General features: G+C 44.0%; 1 protein-coding gene across 3 annotated transcripts; it reads right to left on the bottom strand.

The window, feature by feature from the left end:
- Positions 1–700: 700 nt before the first annotated feature.
- On the bottom strand, positions 701–14078 carry LOC105689244. 3 transcript variants are annotated; one of them, XM_048659056.1, is made up of 26 exons: positions 13966–14078; positions 9180–9526; positions 8927–9087; positions 8759–8862; positions 8321–8673; positions 8076–8244; positions 7862–7977; positions 7638–7744; positions 7225–7570; positions 6866–7143; positions 6553–6793; positions 6240–6470; positions 5744–6151; positions 5440–5634; positions 4968–5367; positions 4635–4882; positions 4267–4542; positions 3984–4183; positions 3618–3915; positions 3370–3520; positions 3140–3305; positions 2895–3057; positions 2630–2808; positions 2110–2533; positions 1967–2001; positions 701–1350 (listed from the first exon to the last, which is right to left on the bottom strand). In XM_048659056.1, the coding sequence occupies exons 1-26, from the start codon at positions 14064–14066 to the stop codon at positions 976–978; spliced, it is 6072 nt and encodes a 2023-aa protein (XP_048515013.1). In that variant the 5' UTR covers positions 14067–14078; the 3' UTR covers positions 701–975. The 3 variants fall into 3 exon arrangements, with proteins under 3 accessions (XP_048515013.1, XP_048515012.1, XP_048515011.1); XM_048659055.1 differs by having other exon boundaries at positions 1922–2001; positions 3140–3302; XM_048659054.1 differs by having other exon boundaries at positions 1922–2001; positions 13966–14077.
- Between the last annotated feature and the right edge of the window lie 3742 nt (positions 14079–17820).

Below are 17820 nucleotides of genomic sequence, written 5' to 3'. Positions count from 1 at the left end.
CGCTCTCATTTTTCATCTGTCAATAAGAAAATTCAAATAATAAATTCACCCAAATGTCATTAAACGTCCTAATTTTCCTCGTAATTCAAACTGGTGAACGTCAGTCACAAAATACATTCTCAAGAATAATTTCTACTTCCCACAACATGCTATAAAACACCTTATCGGCTGCAGATTATTCTACAGTTAGTAAGCCAATATACGTGAAAATGTGAGTTAACAAAGCGATGAATTGCAAGCTTTAATTTTACACGAAAAACTTTCCGAATTCTTTTTTTTCTGCTTTCAAAAACTGACAGAAAAAACTGTACGGCTGAGGCTCGGTGAGTCTGAGGACGCGGGCATGCTGCAAAATAATTCGATCTTTCCAAGGGATGAACGTATGCTGACAATAATTAATAATCAAATCGGTAATTATTTGAACTTGAGCTAATTTTGATTTTAATCGAGTACCTCTAAAATGGGTAAGTTGGTTTTGATGCATCGGAATTCGCAACCGGATTTAACGTAGGTATCACACTTTCTTCACTGTTCTTCCTCGACCGACGACTAATCTGAAAAATTGCCGTAACCAGCTTTGGTTGAGTTTTTTCCCCAGATATTTCAATGAATTTTCTTACGTTTCTAAACTTAATGAAAAAAAATTAGTCGCTGTACACATTGACGGTGAAAATTATGAATGAAATAAGGATGAGCGGGATGGAGTTACGTATTAGTTTTATTATTATTTCACATTAATTATCACTCGTAAACTTCTTAAGCAAGACTATCATCTGAAACACAGCTTATCATTAGCATGTCAAAGGCACTGGATTTGCATTTAAACGATCGTCGGTACCGTTTCAGTTTTCCAAGTTTCCGAATAGTTTGGGTGATATTATAGTATAATATGTACGTACGTATATTTTTCTCATCAATGACGTGTGATGAAGATGAATGATTTCAATGATTATAGATTTAATTACACCGCTCTGGTTATAAGCACTGTAAGTTTAAGCTAACTGGTCGCACAACGTTTTTATTATTATTTGTTATCTGATTGTCGATAGCAAACCTTTCGTTTCCTCTTTGAATAAAATCAGTCTCTATTTTGTTAATACTACCGGTAACAGAAAAATTAGTTTCCAAAAGTTTCATTTCCGGGCAAATATTCTTCTCAAAACATTCATCCTTCGATTCTTCTCTAAATGAATTTGCCACTGATGATTCTCTTACCGACGTTGGTCGCACTAAAATATCTTCATCTCGATTACAACTGCTGTCACTTGTACTGCTACCGTCTTCGTTATCCTCGTCAATTTCCTCTTCGCGTTCCTCCAATTCTGGTTCTTCCCTGAGATCCTCCATCGACTGCAGAAAATAATTAATTAATTAATCATCAGTATCGTCATCCTTGTTACTTGATCTCGGGATAAATCACTTTGAAAATTTTTTTCATTCCAAAAGAAAATAGTCTTCGTTTCCACATTACAGTATTGCGATCTGAGATCTGAAAATGTTATAAAACTTTCAAAGTCTATCCTTCGATCGTTTCGTACGTGAACTTTTTCTATCGCTCGCAGGTCTGTACGTAATAGCAAAATACTGCAAACATTCCCTTTATCAATCCAAAAAATTTATCAAAATACGTGCTCATACTTTAATTCAAATTAGTGTCGTGCATCCAAAAAAAAAAAAAAAAGTACAAGGACCATAATTGCCACTGTGTTAACTTGCGAGTGCATTAATTTATCCACGTGGCATTTCGGGGTGACAGGCGTGTGTAATGAAAAAAAAAAAATATTTCTTATCTACCGGGCAATTCGGTACAATAAATTTTTTTTTCTCTTTCAATTACAATAAATTCGTGCACAAGCCATGGGCAAAAAGCCTTGCAAGCTGAATAATATATATTTCGAATGAAAAACAAAGAAATCTTTACGAATGGATTCAGTTTCGGAGATTTAAAGACCACGGCGGTATTTACCCCGAGCAGCTCTTTTTTCTCTGGTTCCTCATCCGCTGTAAAAAAAAAAAAAGCAAAAAAATCATCACCATGATTAATGCAATAACCACCTCAATCGAAACGGAAAGAAAAAATGTATCCTCGCGATATAACTGAAGTAATACCTTTTATATGCGTTTTTTTATCGATTAATAGATCAATTTTCGTCTCCGCAGTCGGTACAGTTTTGTAATCTTTTGTTGCAGATTTAGCTAGCGTTCCGTTGGACTTTTTATCGTCCTCGTCGGTTTTGAAACCGACGCTTTTCACGCTCGGCGCGGAAGCGATAACCGAATCCGCGTAAGGCGCGCCTTGCCACCTCTGCGGATTCGTCGCTATCTCCTCCCTATCTCTGGATCTCCTCTGTCTGTCTTTACGGGCGCTTCTCCACACCTCGTAAATACAGCCCATCACAGCCGCCACAAGGATCACGCAGAGCGCTATGAATATGTAAGTCCCGGCTCCTTGCTCCTCTTGCGTGGAATCCGTGTATTGAGACATGTAAACTTTTCGCTCGGGCGGATCAGCCACCCAAACTTTGTCCCTACCCTTGAACCGAGAAGAAGAAGAAGAAGAAGAAGAGGCCATAAAATTACACACTTCCGGTATCCGACCGGTCCCATCAACGATCTATATTTTAATTACCACGCTGTCATTCCTCGGTGGTTCCAGTCCTCTGGCTTGGGCGTGAAACGGTGCACACTGCGCGCTGCGAACACCGGCCGGTGTGGTCGCTCTCACGGTTTCGCTACCCTTTTTCGTGAACAGCATGTACTCCTCCAGAGGTTTCATTCTCGCGCCCCCGTTTATCGATATCACCACGTCTGCAATTTGGTTGATATTTCAATCAATTGGAATCGATTTTTTTTTGGGGGGGGGGGGGGAGGGGGGGTGGTAATCGGCTACTCACTGCTGAGGCAACCGGTGTATCCTTTGTACGCCGTGAATCTTGGATCCGTCGTGTTCAGGCCGCCCAATTGTATCTCGTTTTCGCCGGGATTGTCGGTTGAGTCCAAATCGTCGGCCAGACTGAGCACGGGTATCGGTAAGAGGGCGACAGGCTCCCTGTCGATCTGTCGATTTTTTAAGATTCGTTTTAAAATTAGGATAACGATGATCCGATTTAACGGTTATCGGGTTTTTCCCGTCGCTCACCAGTAAAGTCGCCGTATTGTTATCGCGAACGTAGTAAACGCTGTGCCTAGCGCTGTTCAAAAAATTTCTGTCGTTTATTCGGACACCGTAAGCGGAGCCCTCTCTGTCCTCTTCGAATATCAACTGACCCTCGGACGTCAGGGCTACCAGGAGATAGTAACTTCTTCTGAAAGGATCGGTCGATTTTAGGCTTACCGATTTTATATTCTCTTTTCATGATTCGGACTCACTTGTTCCCGGTTTGCAGTAGAAGTAACGCCGTAGTTCTCTGACGCAGATCGTTGCTCGAGAATGCCAATTGAATTTTTATCTGATTCACATCGTCGTTCAGCTCGAATTCTCTCTGCAAAACGCTCTCCCCGCTGAACTCCGCACCCTTTTCTAAAATTGAATATTTCAGTTGATCGATTTCCTCGACTTCCTTTTTTTTGTTTTTATGAAAATTTTTTTTTCTCATCGTTCCTCGCATCGAACTCACCCTCGGCGCAATTTTCACCGAAGTACGAGGTCATTTCGCAATTGCACGAGGATTCTTGCCTCCTGAAATCCTCCGTGCAAATGCCCAAATTTTTACAAGGCACCGCGTCGCACTTCATCTGACAATTCGGCAATAATCCTTTGCTTCCTTCTTGGTACGCTTCGCTAGCCAGATTCGGCAAATCTACCAAATATTCCCCGATCATAAGGCCCTTCAAACAACCCACGTAGCCCTGTATAGCTTCGCCCTTTTTACCAACTCTCAATAAATTGTCGGGATCGAATCCGCCCAGATTAACCTGATGGAAGAAAAAGGCGTTCAAGGATCGATCCTTTTCTTTTTGACTCGGTTTTTGACAATTTTTACCTGAAAATAACTCGTGGGTGGCGCGGGTGGTCTTTGGGGCGCAAGGACTTCTTTTTCCGGATTGATCCAAGGCTTGTTGGAATACGTGTCTAGCAATATCGGAACTGCGTCCAAAGTGACGTTAACGTCGTTCACGTGAAGCGTCGTATTTATTTCCGTTCTAACGATCGCTATTTGTACGGAATTTCCACTACTGACGTCTGCGAAAAAACCGAAAATCGACGTTCGAAAAGAGAAACTAAAGTCGAATAAATCGAAGCGATCAAATTTTTTTTCTTCTCACCTGGATAATCGACCGTTATATTTTTCAGCTCGTTACCGGAATTGAACAGATAAACTATGCTGCTTCCGTTGGATATGTAAAGGTGTAAAAAATTGTTCAAATGATCGTTAGCGTAAAGTAGCAAGGAATCCGTGTCGTAAGTTCGTAAATTTATCAAAACGTTCTCCACCAGCATACTTTTCAGCAATAGTTTTTCCTCGTCTTCGTCGTTGCCGAAATAATTTTTTTTAAGCAGAGCTTCGGGCGCGGTAAACGTCAACGCTTTGTTGTTGATATCTGTTGTAAAATTAGAAGACGGTGAAAAAATTTTTTCTTCTGCGCAATCAAATTTGGGAATTCGATGAAATATCATGGGATAATCGACTCACTGGTTTCGCAGTAAGTTCCCAAATGCGCCCATCTGTTTTCGCAGACGCATTCGAAATTGCTCCAAAGTTCGACGCATCTGGCGCCGTTCTGGCATTTGTTCGGCTGACAAGAGGGCTTGCAATCTTTTATAATTTCCGACAGGTGAACGGACATGTAACTGTGAATATCCAAAATTTCGCCGTTCACCACCAACCCTCTGAAGCAGCCTATCAGACCCTGACGTACCGAGGAAGTTTTCAAATGTTCCCTAAAACAATGGAGATCGTTAATTCCCGCTGTCCAGCGTCGCGATTAATTGGAATCTGTATCGTTAAAATTAATTAGAAACCTACGCGGTAGCGCCGCCGATGAACATGGACCCTTCGAACGGTCCGAATTCCTCCTCCGGCAATAAATCGACCATTTGCTGATCGGTATTGATCATGAATCTGACGTGATAATCGTTGTAATCGATCCAGATCTTCTGCCACTCGCCGTTGTTCAATTTCCTCCTGCTTTTGATCTCCAGTTCCCGTATAGTTCCGGTGTTCAAGGTGAAGTTGAAGGTGAGCAGGTAATCCGAGGTCAGAGCGACCATGAACGACGGATAGTTGCTCCTGATGGGCGGCTGATACAGCAGAATGGCCTTCTCTCCGGTCGTTCGAAAACTGAACGCTATGTCTCCTTTCCTCCAGCCCGGTACTTCGATGTACGATTGGGACGTGGTGAACGTCACCACGTACTTCTGTGTGTCTGAAAATTGGACCGAGAACGAATAACGTACATCCCTTGAAAATTGACGACGACGAAAAATAATTCACCCACTTGTTTCGACACACTCCAGAGGACCGAGGGTGATTCTCCCTTGAGCGTCGTCTTCCAGATCGCGTTGCTGGAGGAAAACCATTTCGGTGATCCCCAGGGAATTCGGACTCTCGTAATATCCTTCGTCGGACAACCACTTGCCCGCGGACACGTCGCAATTGCAGCTCAACTTCGGGTTCACGCAAGTTCTGTTCACTGCGAACAAATGGAAAAAAGTTTTTCGCTTCGCTTTTTCGAAAACTCATCGGGAGCGGATCGTTAGGACAGAAATCGTTTGGACAGAATTCACTCGAACTCGACTTACTTCCGCAGGGACAGGAGCCCCGGTTGACGTTCCCTATGTAATCAACGGTAGTCCCCTTTGACCCCATGAACCAGGTAGCGCTGTGCAGTTCTATCGGCGCTTTGTAGCAATCGTATTTAACGTACTGGCTGCAGTAGAGCGAATGGGATATCAATTCCTGCAGCATCTCGGCGGTGAATTGTCTGTACTTGATGTTGAACAAGAAATCAGCCTCGGCTATCGACCTGACGTCGATCTGCGATGGCAAATTGTGCTCGACGATCGTCTTCGTCGAGTCTTCGATGGACTGAAACTCGCACTTGACAAGAGCCGGTGGAAATCTGCCGTTGCCGTCGATGTCGATCCGGTAGACGTCGTCCTGCGTGTAACCCAGTAGGGCGAGTTCCTCGCACGTTTTTCTGTAACGGGCTGTAAAATAATTCGCGGCTTAATTCGGCGAGCAGTTTTATTTACGCGGGTAGCGGCGCGATTGACGTTCGGCGTGCGGTTTTCTTACTGAAGTGACAATTCGTTCCTATGTAACCGGTGTCCTTGCAGTCGCAAGTTATCCTGTCCTCTTTCACCGAACATTTACCGCCGTGTTCGCAGGTGTTCGGCCTCTTGCAGGGGTCCACGAATTGGCAATTGTCCAACGCCACCTCGCCCACAACTCTCTCGGTGTTTATCACGTAACGCGGTTCTATCCGCTGATCGTTCACTCTTATCTCCCTCATGCAACCCACGAGACCTGCGACCGATCGGGGGTGAAAAATCGACTCTTCTTTTTTTTTTTCTTTCTTTTTTCTAACAAGTAAAAAACGCAAGCTCACCTCTGTTGCTCTTTCCGCTGCCGATGATTACCCTCTCCCCCAGTTCGAATCTCATGACGAATAGTTTGCTCTGTTTGTTCCTGTAATCGACCTGGAGATTCAATTCACCCCTCGTGTAGTTCAGTTCGACCGCGTGCCACGACGTGTTGTGGGGTGGAAACTTTACGGTGGTCAAGAGCGTCACGTTCTTCGTCAGATCCGGTACAAGTTCGAAGCGAATCTCGTCGTTCACCAAACGGACCTGTGAATATTTTGCAATTTCGGTTAATTGCTCGCTTTATTTTAGTTTATTTTTTTTTTTTTTTCGACTCACCTCCCAGTAACCGAGGGCGTTGTCGTTGTTTATGTCACTCGAAGCGAGTACGGCTAGTGGTTCCGAACTTTTGAAGTCAAAATTAAGTTTCAGAGAATCCGGATTTTCGTTCGGCCACCAGATATGACTTCCCGCGAACGGGTACGTTATAGGAATGACCTCGACGTCGGCGTCGTAATACTCCGGCTCCAGAACCCCTATGTAATGTACCATCGGATTCGAACGTTTCAATTCGTAGATTATGGATTTGTCGTTGAAGAAAACGTACTTCAAAGATCCTGCGCAGAGAAAAAAACCAAAAACATTATCCTCGAAAAAAACCGACCCCCTGACGATTTCGCTAGACCCGTAAATCCTACCCGCGAAATTGTTGTGCGAAATGAGCCCATTTTTCTTGTGGAGTTCCGGACCGCCGCCGATGTAAATTTCGGGATCGATGAACATGTTGAAATTTTCGCCGGTCACCTCGAGGACCTTGATCTCGTCGTTTAGACTCACGTATACGAGAGTCCCGTTGTGAAATATCGTGAGATTGTTCCAGTGATTGGATGTGACGTAGTCCCCGAGTACGGCTTGTATCTTGGAATCGTGTCCGAAATCCAATTCGACGTGAACGGATCCGTTCAGAATCGAAGCCGCCACGTAGTGGGTGGTTCCTTCGATTTCACCGGACGCGTAAAAAAGCGCGGAATCGTCCCACCTCGTCTGGAATGAGAAAATTTATTCTCCCGTCCGGAGGACTCGCGCGTTTCGTTTGCACCGAAATTCGTACCTTGAACGCCATGCTTATCCTGTTCACCGAGGAGTGCACCCGGTCCTTCCAGTCGTAGACTCGGAACGAGACGTACGACGAGCCTCTCAGGGTCAGGATTGTCGCGGCTGAGGGGGTTGAAAATTGTGGAAAGAAAGAAAAACGAAAAAAAAAAAAAAAATGGCGGGGTAAAGTTATTTTTTTTCTAATTTCATTTGCTTTTCCATGGCGAAAATTCTACTCACTGTACACGTCGCATCTCTCGCCTTCGTATTTCGTTCCGAAACAGTCGCACGTCAGACTGTTGTAATGATTGACGCACTGGCTTCCGATGAAGCAGAGATTCTCCCTCGTCTTGCATCTGAAATTTGAGAGTAGAGTGACTCCGTCGTTCCCGAAGGCGAGATTTTTTTCTTCCTTTTTTTTTTTTTTTTTAATCTTAAAATAAAAACCGCTCACTTGTCCACGCATCCTTCCTTGACGTTCTCGTGTTTGGTCGCGATCAGCGGTCTTATGGGTAGCAAATTGCTGGCGGATTTTCCCGAGCTCAGGACCATGTCTCTTATGCACCCGACGAACGACTCTATGATGTACTTTACCCCGTGCAATTTCTCCTCCGAGCTCAATCCTGAAACAGATGTAGCGAGGATTTTACAATCGGTCGCGAAACGTTCGTCCTCGAGTTATATTTTTTTTTGGCGCACCTCCTATAAGGACGACGGATGCGAGTTCTTCGGATACACCGTAGTTGACTTCCGCTTCGAGTACCTCGAGGCTGGTTTCCTCCCTCGTGTCGTCTACCCTTGCGATCAATTTAGCCCCGTGCACGTCTATCCTCACCAGAACGCTGTGCCATTCGTCCCTGTTCAATCCTTCGCCCACGGTCAGACTCGTCGACTTCTTACCGAACACGTGGACGACCTTCAGCTGACCCTTTTCAACTATCACGTAAAGCGCGTAAGGCTCAAGATCCTCCGGACGGTCCTTCACGCTGTGATAGACCAGCAGTCCGTGGGGTAGTTTCGTGCGAAATTTAAAGGATATTTCCCGACAGAGTCTGCAATCAGGGTAAAAGGGAAGTGTTTTTTTTTTCTCTTTATGGTAAAAAATGAAAAGTCGCTCCTCTTTTTTTTTAGATATACCTAAGCTGGAAAGTCTTGATGCCGTTTCCGTCCAGTTGTATGAAGGTATTGCTCTGCGCGAACATGAAAGTTTTCTCATGACCGGATTCCATGAAAGTCAGCTCCTGCGGATATAAAAAATCGACATTTTTAGCTCGACGAATCCTTCCGCCTCCCGTGCTCCCTTACCTTTCCTCTTTTGTGCTTCGGGACCGGAGGCTTCGTAGGTTTCGGTGGTGCGAAAGTCGGCGGCGGTGTTTTTTCCGTCGTCGGAGGCGGGACGGTGGTGGTCGTCGTACTGGTCGTTACGAAAACGCTGCCCTTCGTCACCATGTAGGGCGGTAGGGTGTCTAAACGTGGCGTAAAAAATAAGGGATCACATTCGACTGCCTCGTTTGGGAAAGGAAAATTTTTTTTCCTCTCCTTCAAAAAATCAACTCACGTTCCGATCCCCCTACGCAGTAGTGGAGACACTCGATTTCCGAGTTGAATCGGTTCTCGTTGCCGAGGCAACCGCCGTAGACGAAGGTCCTGCATTTCCCCTGGGATTTGTTGAACGTCCATTTGTGAACGTAATGCTTGCAGGGTCCGGGTTCCGTTTTCACCAGACACCTGTCGGGGAGAGTTTTTTTCGCGGTCGTCGTCGGCTCGCTGACGTCGACCACGACGTCGGTCTCGATGGGGTCGGGAACGCTCGCGAGGATCGTCGGCGATTCGACGAGGAGTAGTAGCATCAGGATCCCCAGGACGCCGATCAGGACCCTCAGGTTGAAGGATGTCGACATCGTGCTTCATCCGCCGGAGGTGGGATGAATCGATACGATTAATGCTTGAAAGATTTTTTGGAAAATCGTTTTTTTTTTCTCTCATCTAATTTTTTTTTTTTCTATTCGTTCGGACGATCGTCGGCCGATCGGCTTCGACCAAAGGATTCGTCCCCGTCTCCGCACGGGAAGTCGTAAATCGTTGAAAGAAGAATGGAAGAACGGAGGGGGGGGGGGGTGGGGGGGAGGAAAAAAAATTTACGGAAACTATTAAGAATTCAAGAGGTATTCTCGGCGTTACGGCGATGCCCTCTCCGTGATTTTTATCTCTCTACGCATTTGGTATAGCCGCGTAAAACCATTGTACGGGGGCTCCTCTTCTTTTCTTTCTCTACCGACGTTTTTACCTCACTTCGTACAACGTCGCGTGATCCTTCGATTTGTATTCCATTCCGGTCCTCCCTTAAAGTCACGCGCGCACGTCGGATGCTTCCGGTTTATCGGAAAATCGAGGGAAAACAAAGAGTCGATTCCGGTATCCAAAAAAAAAAAATATCTCGCGTCGCTTCAATTTTTCCATCGGGGACAGAAATTTTACGCATCGCGGTGCGCGACCCCGTCGAAGAACCGCGCGAGAGAAAATAGTATCTCAAGTGGACGACTCGGTGCTTCGGATCACCATTTGATACTATAATGATTTTTTAAATCTACAGCGGCCAGATGGAAGAGGGGAAGGGAACTCGGGCCTTGAGAAGAGCAACTGCAAGATGCAGTCGACTTCGTCGTTGACACAAATAATTCCAAAGCTTCCACGAGCAACCGTAAATTGTAATCTGCGTTCCAAGGATGCTGCTTCGCGGCTAATTTCCTCGACGTGGGTGGGAGTTTCGGGGGCGCTCGAACGATTTCCTCGAAGTACGATCGGCTATGAGCTGCGAACGTGCGAGAGAAAAAAAAAAAAAAAATCACATCCCCCCCTTCGCACCTCGTAATTTCGAAGCTCCGTGGACCTCATCCTTTCGGTGAAACGAAATGACACGCGAACCGAGGCGTTTAAGACGTCAATTGATGGCGGACTCGTTATACGCTGGTGTAAAACACTCGTCCGCGGAAGTGTGAGCGAAGCGCAGATACACCCGTGTATAATTCGTTTAACTTCTGCAGACCTTCCTCACTTTTTGTTGTTTTTTTTTCTTTTTCTTTTTCGCTCGCTTCTTCTTCTTCTTCGTCTCGTTTCTTTTCTCTCCTACAAATTAATACGTACCTCGCCACTTCCACGTACCTACGGTTATTCCCACTTTCCGGATGACGAGTCATTTAACGATTTCCGTTTTTAACGAAACTTAAACTCGCTCTATCTATAGGTAAAAATATGTCATCTGGAATTATACATAACTGAACACTTTTCTAGAGATACCGAGAACTAGCTCCTCCGCGTACAGACGTCTAACGAGAATCTTGACCCGCTTGATTACAGATCGGGAAAAAGTAATCAAAAATATAAGGGATGATTTTTTTTTTCAACTCTCAACGATTCGGGGGCGAGATGATCGTGGAATTCGAGTAGCTCTCGTTGACGAGACGAATCATCGCTCGGCCACGATTCGTTGCGCGATGCAAATTCCTTTGGTCAAACTTTCGCGATTCTTCACCAATTTAGATCCGTATAGTCGTACGTATTCCGTTGGGCACGCGACCGCATCAAACTCATAAGCTCAACGCCTGCGGTGTTAGGTACACCAGATATGCGATTAAACGTTCTGTTCTCCGTCCAACGAATCGTTTCGATCCCATCAATTTTCATCTCTCGGGACTAAAAAAATCCAAGAATTCGGATCCATTCGAATCTTGTGCGATGACGTTCGATCGGACTGCGCACCCCCGTGAAAGGGGGTGGGGCGACGCGGCAATTTTTTTTTTTTCTGGACCGGTAAAGAGAAAAATCAAGGGGGTGGAAAAACGAGGAGGCCTAGCGGGGGCCGGATAGAAGAATCGCCTTTTCGAAAGAAATCTCAGTACCTCTAGCGCCGTGGACCAGATCAGATCGCGGCGATACAGAAGTAGGATGTGACGTCAGCGCGCTTAGACGCCGGGCAAAGAGGGGAATAGGAGACAATCAATTGTCTTCACTGACACTGCCAACGTTACCGCGCCGGTACCGAGCCGTGGGCTCGCCACACGACGTCAACGTTAAACGTGTGTTTTACGCGTACGAGCGCAACGACAACGACAACGACAACGACAACGACAACGAGGATGAGACGCGAACGACCGTCGCCGTTGCTACTTTTGCTTTTGCTTTTGCTTTTGCTTTTTTGCTTTTTTGCTTTTGCTCTCGGCGTCGTCGGTTGTAACGATGAATGGATGGATGGATGGACGGACGCGGAGCACCGGCAGAAGCTACGGTAGCAGCGGCGACTGTCATCACGCATTGATCAAAAATGTTACTCACACAAATTACGGTGTACGTTCAACGTTATGTACGATAACGTGCACCTACTTCGTACCGACTACTACTAATCCCGTTCCAACCAACATTATGAGCGCAAGTTGATATCGCGCTGATGTCCGTCGTAAACCGTTTCAATCGGAATCGGTAGTAAAAAATATCCCCTTCATCCCACCGTCGAGATCATTCTTCTTCTCCTTCTCCTTCTCCTTCTCCTTTTTTTGTTTTTTCCTTTTTTTGGGTCTTCGAATTTCCCAGTCGATTCGATAATGGAATTTATTATTTCCGTTACGCGTTAGCAAACGTACGTCTCCGATCGTATTCAGAGATTTTTTTTTTGGAAATTTCTTTCCGATTTAGAAAAAAAAAAAGAGATGCCCAGAAGAGGAAAAATCTTCGAGTTCAGAAATCACCGACTACCATTTTTTTTCAGGCCCTGATTTTTCGAGACGAGTACGACGACTGACCGGGACATAACTTCCACTCAGGTCGGACAGCGGTTAGCTACTGTCCACCACGTGAGCGGCTTTGTTTCGACAGAAAACGTCGATATATTGAACAGACGCTGTTAAAACGGTGTCGGTGAGTGGGTCATCAGCCCTAGAATTCATTACGATAGTCACGAAGATATATACGTGTACGAGAACCAACGTACACTTGACATTAACTTCATTTTTTTCCGCGAAATTAATTTATCCCCGTCGTCGTGGCGGTCGTCTCTATTTCGAATTTTCGGTTCAATCGGATCGACGGCTAGAGAAACGAGACCTCCGTTCGCACGTCAAAATTTTTAACCAATTTTTCTTTTTGGCGTTAAAAAAAAAAATCAGAAACTACGAAATCTGAAGGATGCCCTTATTTAATCTACGGTAGATTTCATTTCCTTTCTTTCTTCGTGGCAGGTGGTTGACCGCGTCTCGTAAATTTTCGATTACGATTGCACAGGTGAAACCTCAATTTCCGATTCAGGAACCATCGATTTTCCTTTTCTTTATTTATTTTATTTTTTTTTTTTCTCATCGTGGGAGCGATTCAAACTTCGTCCAATGGATTCATAATTCATAGCGTGTGTACGCGATTGACACGCGGGCTACGATTCACCCGTCGATAAAAAAACTGGAGAGAAAGAAAAAAAAAATGATGAGGTAAAAAAAATCCCATCGTCGTTACCCCAAATGGATTCGTGACGAACGCGAGGAAAAAGTCGTCGAAATTCTTTGGAGCGAATCAAAAAAAAAAAAAAAACAGGAGCAATTATCAGACGCGATGAAATGAATCGTTTCGAGTGTTAGGAGCACCAAAAAAAAAATGCCAAAAAACTTGGAAAGAATGGAAAAAAAAAACCGGAATTTTTGATTCTAACGCGTTCGTCGTCGTGGACGAGCTTTTTTTTGCGCGACGCATACGCTGACCGTGAATCGCGACAGCACCTCGTTTTTTTATTGAAGCGTCGAGATTGTCAAGGGGTCGGTGTTTAGGTATTATAATACCCATTGGACCGGGTTTTTACTCGCGGTAACCCGTACAATACGTGTAAAATACGCCGTGCAATACTTACGGTTCGCAAATCCTAGTCTCGGCATCAGATTACACTCGAGTTAATCGCGCACGTCGCGCCGATCGAGTTGCGATTTTTTTTTTCTTCCTTTTTTTACCTCCCTTCTTTTTCGATCGTAATTTGCTTTTTTTTCTTCTTCTTTTTTTTTACTTCGGTTCTCCCTCACTCGACCGTACACGATATAAATTTTGTCTCTCGACTCGCAAAAAAAATAATATCAAAAGGAAAATTAAAAAAAAAAGGGGGAGAGAAAATCGACGGAGGTATGATAATTCGAAAGAAGTTGGAGAACCGAGTGGAGGGATGAAAGAGAAGAAGGAGATAAAATTGAGCGGGGACGATCGGGAACTGGGGGACGAGAGGAAATCACATGCGATTTTTCTATATATTCGATCGACCGATCGACGTTTTTTTTTTTTATTTCTTTTTATTTTTTTTTTGCTTTTTGTCGCGTTACCTACAAACCGCGAGGCTCGCACCACGACGGGTTTTACACTTCGAGGCGCCGCGGCATGCTGCATGCACGCCCACGACCAACAGACTGACCGTCCCCGTCATCTCCGTCGCTAAAATGTATTCCTTTGCCCATCTCCTGGTCGCCAGTCGCTCCCACTATATTCTCACCGTGTGTATATAACTCCCTCGGATTACTCTCGAGCGTATGCCCGCTCGTCCTTACCTATACCATCGTAATTGGCTACGGCATATATTTAATCCAATTCTCTAACACCGTCGCAAAATTCACGTCCGACGATCCTCCCCGCCCCCTTCCCACCCCCCTGTGTGTGCACCGTCTCTCTACGAACGCTATGTATACACATCGTTGCAACGGATCGTCGGAGGATCGAAAAACGCTTCGGATTTGCCGTCAGATTCTATGTCATTTTTTCTTTTCTACATCGTTTTGTCGCAATTTTACATTTCTTGTGAAAAAACAAAAAAAAAAAAAAAACAATTTGCGATTCGTCGCAACCCTGAAGCGAAGGGTGGTTGAAATTTTTTTTACACCATGTCTCTGTGCATGTGTCTGTGATCTTATAGGTTTTATTTCTACACCAGGAGAGCCGGCGACTTTGAAATTAGTAAGAATATTAAGAGACACTAGTAAGTGTGCGAGTTCATCTGTATAATATAAGCATGCCACTGTTAATTAGTTTGAACTGATTAGGAACGTTAAAATGGACTATACTTACCGTCAATTATCAACTGTACGGTGGAGGAAGAGAAAGAAAAAATTGTAAAAATAATAATAACAGTTATGACGATATTATATGCACAGCGAGGCGCAAGATCGTTAGGAGATTCTCTAATCGTTGCTAAAATATTTGCCCCAGATATATGAAACTTATTATGAAAAATAAAAAATTGCAATTAGTAGTCGACGATTACGCGCAACTGAGACGGTTCGATAACTTCGTACCGGATTTTTTTTTTTCTAGTACATAGAAATAGAAAGAATGATGCGAGGAAGAAACCGAAGGAAGAAGGAGAAGAAGAAAAGCGCAGATCTAACTGAATTGACTGTAGCGCAGCATCCGATATGCTGGTAGTTTAAATTAATGATCTGTTATATTCGTGACAGTGGCTGTCAAAGTACCGCGCACGTGTAGCGGTTGAAAGAAAGAAAGTTTGCTACGTTTTAAAACACACACTTCGACGATTGTCGGATAAAATGATCTATGAGTAGCCTTTTTTATCGATGGATTTAAATAATGATCCAAGGATTAGCCTGTTTTATCGATGGATCTTTATAATGATCCAAGAAAACAGCGATTCACGTCTGGATCCTCAGTCGGTAACGCAAAAACGAGTTGATCTAAACGTTTTCTAATCCTCCGAACGTTGTTAACATCGCGTTTCTTTTTATCTTAACAAAATAGTCGTAATTTTGTTTGAGTTTTTTCGGTTTCTTTCCGATTTTTGTTTTCGTCCACTACGGTGTCCGTGATTAATAAAGGAATCGTGATAGTTTCGCCGTGCTCACAACGATCGACGAGAAGATTTATACCACTGACGTTGGAAAAATTATATAAAAACTCGGTAATCGTGAATAAAATAAAAAATATCTTGCGGGCATAAAAATTTAATTTGCAAATCGGATGCAAAATTATTTCTCTACTCCGCAGGTGATACGCCTGTACAGGTGTACACACACGCGTACGCAATTTTTTTTCTCCGCGCCACTGACCTCGAAGTAAATTTTTCATCCAATTGAAAACTGGCGTGATATTATATCTATTTCATTCTATTTCTTATTTCGCGTATTTTTGAACCGTCTTAATTAAATCCACGATAACTGTGAACGAGGGTTCACTGACTCATTAAGAAGTTCAAAGATTGATCATACAAAATTCAAAAGATCCGAAATAAACCGTTCGATTCGGATCGTTAGTCATGCTTTTAATTTATTTTTTTTTTTCCATCTTAACGATCAATTTTATTTTTTTTTCTCATATCCACGTTGTGCGAATTCCATGTCTGGTAGCTATAAAAAGAGCTTTTAGAGCAATTGAAAATTCAGAGCCAGATCTTCAATCTTTCCAAATTTCATTTGGAAAAAAAAAAAAACCGAAGAAGGAAGTTTTAAACGCGGGGGGGCGATGATGAGAAGCGTGAAATTATCATCGTCGTCGTCGTCGTGACTTTAGACCCGGAACCGCAGCGGTAATAATTTTATTCCACTTGTTTTTTCTAGATTTTTATTATTCCGCTAGCATAAACTGCAGCCTGCAGTTTTTTTTTTTTCTTTTGAAACGCTCTTTTCAGAAAAAGAAATCAAATCGAATGAAAAACAAAAACTCCAATAGACTTCGTCTTCACTTCATTTCATTTAGCTTTTATCGCTCTTCTTTTTACCTCAACTCAAAGAGCGGGTACACAGGTATACACACGTGAAAATAAAGAAGGCGAGGCGCTCAAGTGAAATTGGTATCGGTAATTGTAACAGCGGCAGCCAACTTTTGGGAACCCACATAGAAAGTACGTGAAAAATTGAGATCGGTATAACATGTGTGTATATACCTACGTACTGCACGCGCGTTTATACGTACACATGTACATTAATTTTACATTTCCGAGTCGGAGAAATTTTTCATCTCACAACAAGGAAAGAAGCTGGGCCAGCGTCGGTCGGGTGTCTCGAATTTTTTGGTTTTCACGAATTTTTTTTCCCATGATCTTCTTCGTGTCTTTTTTTTTTTTCTGATCCACTATACCCGCTCGATGTAACGGCTCGTCGAAACGATCGATTCGCCGAATTAATCGTAGGCGTTACACAGTGCAGTGTGAAAATAATGTCACGGATCAGAAACGACGGTATCTGGAGTAGGTATATCTATACTACAATCGACCGGAGAGTATCGAGTTTAAGCTCCGCGACCGAAGCAGCTGGTTTATGGAGCGTTTTGACGATCGGAGCTATTCATCCGGGATTCGGTCGGTTAGAAAATTTTACGATTATCCTCCAAAGTGCACCGTTACCAACTACGATGTCGTCGTCGTCCGAGATGCCCGTTTGTCGCACACCTGCGCCTCCGAACCAACCGATACTCAAAAACCCCTTCTTCTTTCGCTCCTCTTTTCTCTTCCGCTCCGATCAGCGATGATTTGTTTTTTTATAATTTTTTTTTTTTTCAATGATGTAACATACGCCGGAAATTGGGGCGGTTTTTTTTTTTTTTCAAACGAAAAAAATTAGAAGCTGGCGCGCGTTCGTGTCCGCTTATATTCATACGAAATGCAGAAACGCAACAGGTGCACGCATGTGCGTAGTTTTATCGCGGCTCGCACTTTCTCGCTTGTAATACGACCTACACCCGGAGTACGCGTGTGTTACCTGCTCGCTTCTATACCAGGTACCATAATCGTCGGTTGCAACAATTGCGAGGAGCAACAACAATTGTATATATCGACGATATAACAGTCGTCGCGATAACGAAGCTAAGAGAATCTTGGGAAATATCGTTATCTTTTTTCTAAAATAACCGAGTGCATCTGGGAAGATTCCGGTGTCTTGTCCCAATGCACTTGCGACCGATCGCCGCACTCGAGTCGATCGACGAGAAAATTTTCCCGGTATACATTAAACTTCGAACGATCGAAAGAGCTTCGCACGTATACCTACCTACCTACCCACCTCTCCCAGAAGGCGACTCGTAGAGCGGCGGTGAAAAAAAGGAATAGAAAAAAATTTTTTGTTGAAAATGTCGCGTGAAACCGCGTCTCGCGGACATCGCGAGATGATCATACGGTACCCTATACACGCACACGCGCGCACACGTTTCTACGGGGAGTATAGGAGAGACACTCCCGG

The sequence above is a fragment of the Athalia rosae genome, chromosome 7 (genome assembly GCF_917208135.1).
Source record: "Athalia rosae chromosome 7, iyAthRosa1.1, whole genome shotgun sequence".
NCBI classification, from domain to species: Eukaryota; Metazoa; Arthropoda; class Insecta; order Hymenoptera; family Athaliidae; genus Athalia; species Athalia rosae.
The sequence above is the reverse complement of the archived record's forward strand: the minus strand, read 5'-3'. Positions and strand labels throughout refer to the sequence as shown.